The sequence below is a fragment of the Bidens hawaiensis genome, unplaced genomic scaffold (genome assembly GCF_021521415.1).
Source record: "Bidens hawaiensis isolate Kalapana, Puna unplaced genomic scaffold, B.hawaiensis_p1.1 tig00004101_1, whole genome shotgun sequence".
Taxonomy (NCBI): domain Eukaryota; kingdom Viridiplantae; phylum Streptophyta; class Magnoliopsida; order Asterales; family Asteraceae; genus Bidens; species Bidens hawaiensis.
Genome location: NW_027491241.1, coordinates 2,013,470 through 2,024,496, shown reverse-complemented (window position 1 = coordinate 2,024,496; position 11,027 = coordinate 2,013,470). Strand labels below are relative to the sequence as shown.

The window sequence follows — 11,027 nt, the reverse complement described above, 5'->3', positions numbered from 1 at the left end:
GTACGTACGTGGAGTTTTGGATGCATAACTTTAGTATTTATTGATACGAAGGTCTTTATGCGGTATATCATCTGCGTATTCATATCTGCTAAGTGAATTTATGAAATTACGTATGTAAGTTTACAGGAATTTACGAGGATCTTTACATGAAAAAATAAAAAAAAATTGCTATGTTGACAAACTTCATCATGTGGTCCTATCTGAACATATGACTTTTAGTCCAAGTCCAACTCAACTCATTACACTCCTAAATATAAAATTAAATATTACAAAATGACGACAATAACATATTTTGATACTATTAACTATTGGAATTTAATATTCTTATGACTTATTGATAGGCTAGCACTAAACATTTGGATAAGTTAGTTGTCATTTAGTAAAGTGTACAATAATGATATAAAGTGCTATCCTCCACGACTCCATGCTTGCTAATTGACACTTTCAGAGGAAAGATGGAGAAACAAGAAACGTCAATGGAGTCTATTCCTCTCCTTACACCATACACCATGAAAATATTTAATCTTTCTCATCGGTAATCTTCAATCTCTATGTGTTTTCTAATCGTTTATGTTTTTGTAATATAAAAAATAGAAGTTATGTTTAAATCTCCTAAATATTTAATTTAGCGGTTTCATTGCCGTGGATGCGGATGGTAGATCCACCTTTAGACATGACTCAGTTTCAACCTCAATCACATGGCCTTTTGTTTCCAATGATCGCAACTAGCGAGTCACAACCATGCTAATCAGTTCAGATATTAAGGGACGACTAAATCACTACTCAGGAATCCATAGTTTTATTATTTATACAGGAGTTGTTTGGTAGCATCTTAAAGATTCCACTAAGAGAAATTTGAATCAGTAAAAGGTAAAGCGTGTTTCGTTCATTTAAAAGACACCTTTTAATACTTCATAAAGCATCTTAATGGGTATGTTTTGAAAACATACTAACTAATTTAGAGGTTAACTTTTAATCGGTTAGTTCTCTTAATGGCTCAGCATGAGATTGCCAAACACCCTATGGTAATAAATAATCAGTACGTAAATTAACAATATAGGTTAATGAATAAGAGATGTTTCACAATAGTTAATTCGGTTGACATAAATATTGTTTAGCTTTTACTAGAAGATGTGGAAGTAAAGTTTATAGATGCTTAAAATTTGGGAGTTAAGTTGCTATGGAGCCCATTTTGAAAGCATGCTAATATATTTTTATTGAAAAAAAAAACAAGAAAAAAGCTTGAGTGTTGATGTTGGTTCCAGCTAGACTATTGGTTATTTGCATATATACATATAAACCATACCCATAATATTGATTAATCATACTGGTTCTGTTTTTTCAATTTATTTTTTAATCATTCAAATTTCCTAGTGACTTATAGTTTAGGTCAAAGCGAGTTTCTTTCATCCGGCTAGCTCCAGTACATAACCGGTTTGCTAGGTTTCGGTCAAACTATGAAGATCTCTAAAATTGTTCTATATATATTAAAAGAAAGTTGCATAGTTGTTTCATGTTATCTGTATGTGTGAAATATAAGATATTGTGTTCGGGTTGCTTTATATCTGCAGGGTTGTTCTGGCACCTTTATCAAGACTAAGATCCTACAATTTCACAGCACAACCACACGCCATGTTGTACTACAAACAAAGAACAACAAAAGGAGGATTCTTGATTAATGAAGCATCTGGGATTTCAGATACTGCTCAAGGGTAACTTCTGTTTTAACTATAGTATTATTAAAAAAAATTAATCTAATGAAATGAAATTTATTAGCATTTAATTGTTTTTAAAATAAAAAAGACTGCCAAACACACCAGGGATTTGGATGAAAGAACATGTGGAAGCATGGAGACCAATTGTAGATGGTGTCCATGAGATTGGGGGAATCTTTTTTTGTCAGTTATGGCACTCTGGAAGAGTTTCCCATACCAGTAAGCACCTTGTACTAATAACTAACTCTACTTTTGTATTTTTACTTCATTTTCATGCATGTTACATCATTTAAATTAATTTTCATTTCTATTTAATATGTTTATTTTCTAATAATTCACCAAGTGGTTAATGTGAAACCCCAAAACTTCATTTCTTTATTTTTTTTTTAAATAAAGATTTTGGGTTCAAGTTCCGGGCAAGAAGTGTTTCTCACTTATAATGAGTTTTCTTTTAAGTGAGGCTAACAATCAGATACCTGTAAGACATGATAAGATCAATTAATTAATTAATCAAAAATTGTGCTAAGTGTTTTTTTTATTTCTTAAATATTTGAAATTAGTAGGCTAGACTCCATCATTTTCCCTTATTGGTACATGAAACTTAGCACTGTCTTATATTTATGGCATATAAAGTAGCTAAACAAGTCGTATTCATGTTTGATACTTGTTTTAAATGCGTCATTTCTAACCTACTAAGTCTGCTAAGACACGAATTGTCAGTCATACTCTTGAGGGTGGAATGTGGATAATCGAGTGAGTCAGTGGTCTGTCAGTGATCCAAATTGTCATTACACAAACATAATAATAATAATAATAATAATAATACTTCTCTTTATTTTTTTTTATTATAACTTGCTTCAAAATCAGGTGTTAACTAAAGCACATGTCATCTTCTCTTGCACTTTCACGTAACATCATATCAGCTAGTAGATGGGAGGGCAACGTCTATCAACTTGTTAGAACCTTTTGTTATTTTCTCGTCATGTTTATATCTTTTCTATTGGGTTACAATATCTCTGAATGGGTGGTCTTGGTGTATGCACTCCCATGTGATAGAATCATGTAGGTGAATGTGAATACTAGAAAACTTAGAACATAGGTGTTTTAAGAGATTTAAAGAGAAATAGACATAAAACAACAGTGAGGTGCAAACATAGATTTAATGGTTTAGGTATTTTTTCTTAATGGCAAACACAACCACTAAAATCTACTCATAAAATATACCATTTTCTAGCAACCCAAAAAAAATTTTTAAAAAAAAGACATAATGATCAAAGTGGTCGTTTTTACCAGAACCATTCCTTGATCAACCCTATCAAACGAAAAATACCTAAAATGATCACTTTTAAATTGGATCCAAACAATTAGAACTGACATCTGATAGATTTATCTAACATCCTTCCGTTTTTTAACCAACAATATCTAGACATGTATACAATTAAACGATCGACCATAGATCTATTCCGCTAGGCTTTATATCTATTATGTCGGGCTTCTTATCTATTCATTCAGGCCGTGATATATATTCCATCGGGCTTCATTTTCGTATGTAATATTATTCCTTTGGGTCCGGCATAATAGATGTTGGTAATTCTAGACCCTATTCACAAGTCGGTGAATATGAAGGGACCAAAGTTGATAAGTTGGTTTAGTTTTCTAATTGTAATATAATTTTATGGTAATGTCTTGGTCAAAAAGTTAGAGTTAGATTATAAACATAGGGCTTGGTTAAAGGCTTTAGATGTAGATAAATAGAGAATTATTCTAATGAGTTTTTGAGTCAGCTTTCTCAATAAACTGTTTGATCGTTCATGTGCCTTGAAGTGGTATCAGAGATTGGTATAAGCATGGTCCAAGCTCAAGGTACCCGAGATTGATATCAAGATCCAGCCGCCGCATGAAAGCATGTCGCCGTCGTGAAGAGATCGTGTTTGACAAGGCGAGATCCATAGAGTGAGATCTAGGGTCAACTGATCAGAGATGCTAAGGAAGATCTAAGGACCGCCGATCGATTGCTTCAAGAAGCTGCGCTAGATTTGGTTTTTTAATTCTGGGAACCACAGAACCAAAACCGAGTCATATTTGCTGCCTTAGTTAGTGACAAGAAGATCACTGCTTGATTTTCTTGATTAATCGATTCAGATTTCGATTTCAAGTTGCAAGTCAGATCTGAACCGTGATCTGAAGGACTATCAAGAACTCAAGACGATCGATGGCTAATGTACAAAAAAAAATCGGGTTACAAATATGGTTTCGAAATTGCGGAGATGATTGATGGTAATTCCAGAACTATTCACAACTCGATGAATATGTAAGGAACAAAGTTGATACGTTGGTATAGTTTCCTAATTGTAATATGATTATTATGGTAATGTCTTGGTCACCAAGTTAGGGTTAGATTATAAATATAGGGCTTGGTTAGTGGCTTTAGATGTGTGATCAATAGAGAATTATTGTAATGAGTTTTTGAGTCAGTTTTCTCTTGCAATAATAAAGTGTTTCATCGATTTTGTGCCTAGAATAGATTTGAAGCCCGAGAGAATAGATACGAGGCCTAACAAAATAGATATGAAACCCGACTGAATAGATCTTGGCCGATCGTTTAAATGTATATGTGTCTAGATGTGGTTGGCTCAAAATCGAAAGGGTGCCAGGTAGATTTGTCGGATGTTAATTCAAATATGTTGTATCTGACAGCTTAAAAACTGGCCATTTAGGGTATTTTTGATTTGAGAGAATTAGTCAAAGAATGTTGTTCGTCAGAAGGTTCATTTTGGTCATTATATATATATATATATATATGTTAATTAACATATATATATATATATATATATATATAAGGTTAGCTTAGAATAAAAACCCATTTGAGTTGTGAAAACTCTATAAACCTATTCTCAACTACATGTTTTTAATTAAAAATTAAATCTTGTGATCCACAATTAAAATTAATAAAAACGTAAAAGTTAATTAACATTTTCTCTCTCCTGAAAATATATATAAAATTTGGTAACAAAATGTAAAAAAAACAGCAAAACATTTTTTTTATGTTTTCGATGTTTTGTATTAAATGTAACAACATACATTACATTTACAAAAAAAAACGATGTTACATAGGGTTTTCATAGGTTTTCACAAATCAAGTGGGTTTTCATTCTATACTTCCCATATATATATATATATAAATATATATATGTATATATATGTGTGTGTGTGTGTGTGTGTGTGTGTGTGTGTATATATGTGAGATCAAATTAAACTTCTGTTAAAAAGAAAACTTAAAAACTCATAAAGAATTATTTTAACTTTTTTAAAAAACTTTTATGAAATTTTCCCTTTTTTTTCATTATTCTTATATGTTGATATTGTTAAAAAAATAAAAAATAAAAAAAATAAAAACCTCATTGGTAAGCTCGTCCGGTCGGTGTTGTGCATACTTGCAATAGTGTGTATTGCATATATGCAATATGCAAGAGTGTTTTATTGCTTAGAATAGAACACTATTGCCCATATTTGATACACACTATTGTATATATGTAATATGACTAGTGTGCACATCGAATAAACATTAGCACGTGTGTGTCATGCAACACTAATGCACATGCGCATTACATCGACTTTTATTTATTTATTTATATATATATATTTACATATAATACAATACTAATAAACATAAACATAAACATAAACAATACACAAATATTGAATATATGCAATTAAATACTATTGAACATAAAAATGCATAGAATTACACATTTGTAATACAACAGTATCACACACTAATACATATGCGTATTACAACGTCTTTTTTATTATTTTATTTTATTTTTCAGTGAAGAGTAACAAAATATAAGAAGAGTGGAAGAAGCGAAAATTTGAAAATATTTTTTTATATTTAATTAAAAATAATTCTTTAGAAATTTTTTAGTTTTCTCTCTAAAAATGAGTTTTCTCTCTAAGAATGAGTTTTCTCTTGATCCTTTCTCTCTCTCTCTCTCCATATATATATATATATATATAGTGAGAGAATCAAGAGAAAACTTAAAAACTCCTAAAAAATTATTTTAATTAAAAATAAAAAAAGTATTTTTAAATTTTTGTTTCTTCCATTCCTCTTATATTTTGTTACTTTTCACCGGAAAAAAATAAAAAAAATTGATATAGTGCACATATGTATTATTGTGCAATCTTGTTGTATTACATATGTGCAATATTGTGTATTTTTATGTTCAATAGTGTTTAATTGCATATATTCAACATATGTACATTGTATATGTGCAGTATTGTTGTATTATATACAATGACTTTTATATATATATATATATAAAAGTCGATGTAATGCATATGTACATTATTACTGTATTACACATACGTACTAGTGTGAATTCGATGTATGCATTAGTCTTATATTGCATATTGACAATAATGTATATCAAACGTGTACAATAGTATTGTATTCTATGCAATACAACACTCTTGCATATACGCAATACACACTATTGCACATATGCAATACACCGATAAGGTTACCGATAAGGTTTATTTTTTTTTTAACAATATCAACACATAAGAATAATGAAAAAAAAAGCTAAAATAAATTTAATAAAAAATCAAAAATAAATATTTAAGTGTTTTTAAATTTTCTTTTTAATGAAAGTTTTCATTTGATACCACATATATATTTTATAATGTTATTTTATGCGTCTCAAACCCAAGCCACTTTTAACAACTAAATAACCACATTAATTAATTACCACCTGAGCATGGACAATGCATTGAAGTTCACCTTATGTAGGTTGGATGTACACAAAACAATAATTAGTTTTTAATCAACTTAGGCCGCTTAAATTAAATAATTTGGCGAAAGCTAATTTTAATTTATTAACCGTAAAGAGGTTGTATTAATATTTTCATTGATAATCCAGATTTTCAACCAAACGGCCAGTCTCCAATCTCCAGCACCAACAAGCCAATTCTAAACCAACAGTTTATAGGTGATTCCGGATGTGCAGATTCACAGTATTCACCCCCACACAGATTAACCATAGAAGAAATCTCCGGTGTTGTAAACGATTTCCGTACAGCTGCAAGAAACGCGATCCATGCACGTTTTGACGGCGTCGAAATTCATGGAGCAAACGGATACTTAATCGACCAGTTCATGAAAGATCAAGTAAACGACCGGACGGATCATTACGGTGGATGTCTCGAGAATCGTTGTCGGTTCCCGCTTGAAGTCGTTCGAGCTATCTCGAACGAGATAGGAGCTGAGAGAGTGGGAATTAGGTTATCTCCATTTGCTAACTACATTGAATCGGGTGACTCGGATCCTCACTCGCTAGGCGTGTTCATGGCCGAGTCACTGAGTCCACTTGGTATCGCTTATTGTCATGTGATCGAGCCACGAATGGTGACTCAGTTTGAGAGAGTTGAGACCCTAAACAGTTTGTGGTCGATGAGGAACGCGTTTAAAGGTACATTTATTGTTGCGGGTGGGTACTACGAACGAGAAGAAGCTAATCGAGTGATTGAAAATGGCGAGGCGGATCTTGTGGCTTTCGGGCGGGCGTTTTTGGCTAACCCTGATTTACCTAAGAGGTTTAGGTTGAATGCAAGGCTAAACAAGTATGATAGAAGTACATTTTATACCGATGATCCGGTAGTTGGATACACCGATTACCCATTTCTTGAGGATTGATTAGGTTTTATTTGTGTGGGATCAATATGTCTTAGAATGTTAATTCTGATTGCTTTATATATTTGTGGGCAGTATAAATAAGTTTGATCATATTAATAGTTTACCAACTAATATTTGAAAATAAGTTTGACCATTACACTGTTTTGTGCTGTTAACTTGAACCCCATGTCAGCTACCCTAGTAACTAATGGATGGTGCAATCGGTTATGCTTTTGGCTTACCGGATGATATGGAAATCTAGGAACGATCTTGCTTGCGATAAGAAGGTGGTTGCTAGCTGCATCATTCAAGAGATCAAGGCACTTAATTTTGTCAAGTATAGAGCCAAATTAGATCCCTTAGATGAGTCTCAATGGAGTAGGTTTGCATTTTTTAAGTTTCTTTTGGCTTTCATTTAGTTGTTTCTTTGTTGTTTTTCTTAGCATCTTGCTAGTCGTTTCCTTAATGAGTTACTTGCCGCCTTTAGAAAGGAAAATGTAACCAGATAACCAAAATATAAACCAACATATATGCCTTTATTGTTGTAATGTAGTTCAGCTCGGTGGCGGATCTAGAAAATAATTTTAGGGGTAGCGTAAATTTTTTTTACCGTACATTAAGGAAAAAAATTTATACCGGTTTCGCGTTCACGGGGCCTGATTAAGCGTTTTACGCGTAGCGGAGCCCAATAACGTGTTTTGCTCGTGCAGGTGTCTGGTTACGCGTTTGGCACGTCCCGGGCTCGACTTTGTGTTACAAGCGTACCGGCGCTCAGTTAACCCATTTGCAATGGCGGATCAAAACAAGTTGGTTTATAATGGGTCGCATCAAAATAATCTAAACTTGTTTGCTTAATGGTATTGTAAAATTATTCAAACTTATTAGCTTACTAATACAATGATTTTATTGATATCTTTCGATCACGTCAACACATATTGTTAATGAGCAATTTAAAGTTTACTCAACAAAAATATTGATAAACATAATATTTAATTAAATAAGAAAATAAAAGAGTAGCATATGTTTGAACTTGAAGTTGGAATATTTTAACTTGGTGATGAACCGATGTCATCGTTTTCTTTTCTTTGATGTTTAAAAAGGTTGCTAATAAGAGGTTTTTTACTCATCTTCAAAGTTCCCTAAACAAAATTTGAACCAAAAACCTAATATCAATTCCAATTTACACATAAAACTAAAGGATAAATCCCTATTTAATTCCAATTTAAACATAACCCTAAATACCTAATCAATTCCAATTTAAACATAACCCTAAATCCCTGAATACAAGAAATCTTACCGGAATAGAGAGGTCGGAGGTGGAGTGGCCGAGTGAGGTCAGGAGGTGGCTGGAGGTGGAGGTGGAGGTGGATGGTGGCGGGCTGGCGGTAGCCTTGCTGCCGTGGTGTCGTGGTGGATGGTTGCACCGTCGTAAGCAGAGTACCAAGTCTGAGGTCCGCTCTTTTTTTTATTGTATTATTTGGGATATTGGGTTTTTTGGTTTTGGCTTTATAATTTAAGTGGAATTTTGTTGGGTTTAAGTAGTAATTTGGTTGGGCTTAAAATACATAGGGGTAACGTTATTTTTTTTCAGGGCTAACGAAACACAAAAACCGACCAAAAAATTTTTTTTAAAACGTTGAGGGGTAGCGGACCGGTTCAGCTAAACTAACATCTCTGCTCTATGCCACCCACGGTTGCTAGAAATTTCTGTTTATGATAATGGTATCATCACTTTTCTCTTCAGTTAAGTTGCGTGAGGGTATGGGTGCCCAAAATACCCGAACCTGACCTGATCGGACCTGAACTCGAATAAGCTAATCAGGGCTGGGTTAAATTGGGTCAAAATGTATTAACTGGGTTAGTCGGTTATGGACGTTGTTGGCTATTTTTTTTTCCTCTCGCCTTTTTCGATACCGATAGTCCGTGTCCATCATTCTTGCCTATTTAGAAGTTGGCTGAGAAAAGAAAATCCATCCATATTGTTGTCTAGTTTTAGAGTAATGAAATTGAGAGTTTTGGAGATTTAATTGTATGAATGAGGTGAAGTGGTCGTAAAATAGGTAAGAGTTATTTATTGATAAAATTTTTGTTTTAAGAATGTTTCTATTCACCTTTGTCCCTAAATACCAATACTCATATAACTATGGTTAGGGATGAATGACGGCAGTAATGGAATGAATCATTGTGGAGTAATGAAAAGTAGTTGTTTGGTTGGTCAATGGATCTGTTCGATAACCTCTTGCATCTCGACCTAACCTCCTGCATCACACCTAGGGACTCAACAATCTCGCAACCAGGGCCTTGCATCTTGACTAGGCAACCACCAGTTATGGAGCCATGGCTGCTCGATGGGAAACATACACGCAATATGACTGTTAGGGATGAGCACGCATCTCTTTCTTTTTTATTTTTCCTAATTAAGAAAATGAAAAAATTAGAAGTGTCGAGATTTTCTCAACACAAAAACGAGAAATATGGAAAGTATCTCGTCTGCGTGCTTTATTTCATTGGTTAGATTTATTTCGTATAATTATTTTTTTTTAAAAGGAAAAAACTAAGATTTGTACACGAAGGCACGAATTTAGGTGCCACATAGGCAAGAAACATTGATATTTCCCAGAGAAGTTCAAGATTGGGCAGAAGCAAGGAAATCCAACGGAGTCACAATAGTCGGTTGTTCGATTAACATTTAAGTTTGATTTCTACCTTCAATTATAGGGTTTTGAGTTTTTAATTTCTCGACATTACCGCTTCGACAAGCAAGATTTCACACGAGCTTTGGTTAGGGAGCATATCGTCCCTTCATATTTTCATTTATGCTTGAAGCTTTTCTCAAAAGTAGGGTTTTTCTACAGGTCCTACACGATGGAAGCTCAATTGATTAGGTTTCACTGGATTTTTCTATAGGTTAATACTTGGAAGCGACGTTCAAGAATATGAAGAATATTGTTTGGGAGTGATTCCACTTTTTTTATGTGTGGATTGAAGACAGTGTGTGATGGATGGAGTCCCTATGAGGACGCTTTACATCATGTGATGTCACGTCTGTTAAGTAATCTCCTGCCTAGGATACAAATTGTAATTTGAATAATTTTTAAAATATAGATTACTCAATAGTTGTTGTAGACTAGCTTGATTCTCTCCTGTAATTTTTCTGTTAATTGTGTATTTATCTAAACCATTTTCATTGTGAATAACAATCGATTTTCGTCTCCATCTCTCAGAACTTATAGCGTCTTTATAGGGGCTTTTTGACAAAAAAAAAAGGTGTAGTGGATAGTGCACCTACCAATCATTACTTCTTTATTATTATTATTATATAAAAAATAATGCAACTAAAACCAACCAACCAATCAACAAACACCTTACCCCAATTTGCGCTTTGTGAACCACCCCCCCACCCCCAACCCCAAACAACACATAACGCCCCGGGTGTTTCTGATGCAATGGGGGCTTTTTTGGTGGGGGAAGCGTTCCACTACGCACATTCTAATACCGGATTGCACCATGTTACATCATGTAATAGCATTTTCAAGCATTTGTAAATTCATCTCAATTTTTTACGAATCACCGTGATCATTATTTTATTTATGGATAATTTGGTTTAAAATGGTGTTTATTTAATGATCTTTTATGCT

General features: G+C 33.3%; 1 protein-coding gene across 1 annotated transcript; it reads left to right on the top strand.

Annotated features, from left to right (window-relative positions):
- The first annotated feature begins 423 nt into the window (after nt 1-423).
- LOC143625334 (12-oxophytodienoate reductase 1-like) lies at nt 424-7,410 on the top strand. The gene is made up of 4 exons (XM_077095696.1): nt 424-535; nt 1,572-1,712; nt 1,804-1,934; nt 6,638-7,410. Exons 1-4 carry the CDS (start codon nt 456-458, stop codon nt 7,408-7,410), a joined length of 1,125 nt encoding a protein of 374 aa, XP_076951811.1. The 5' UTR covers nt 424-455.
- The last annotated feature ends 3,617 nt before the right edge of the window (nt 7,411-11,027 follow it).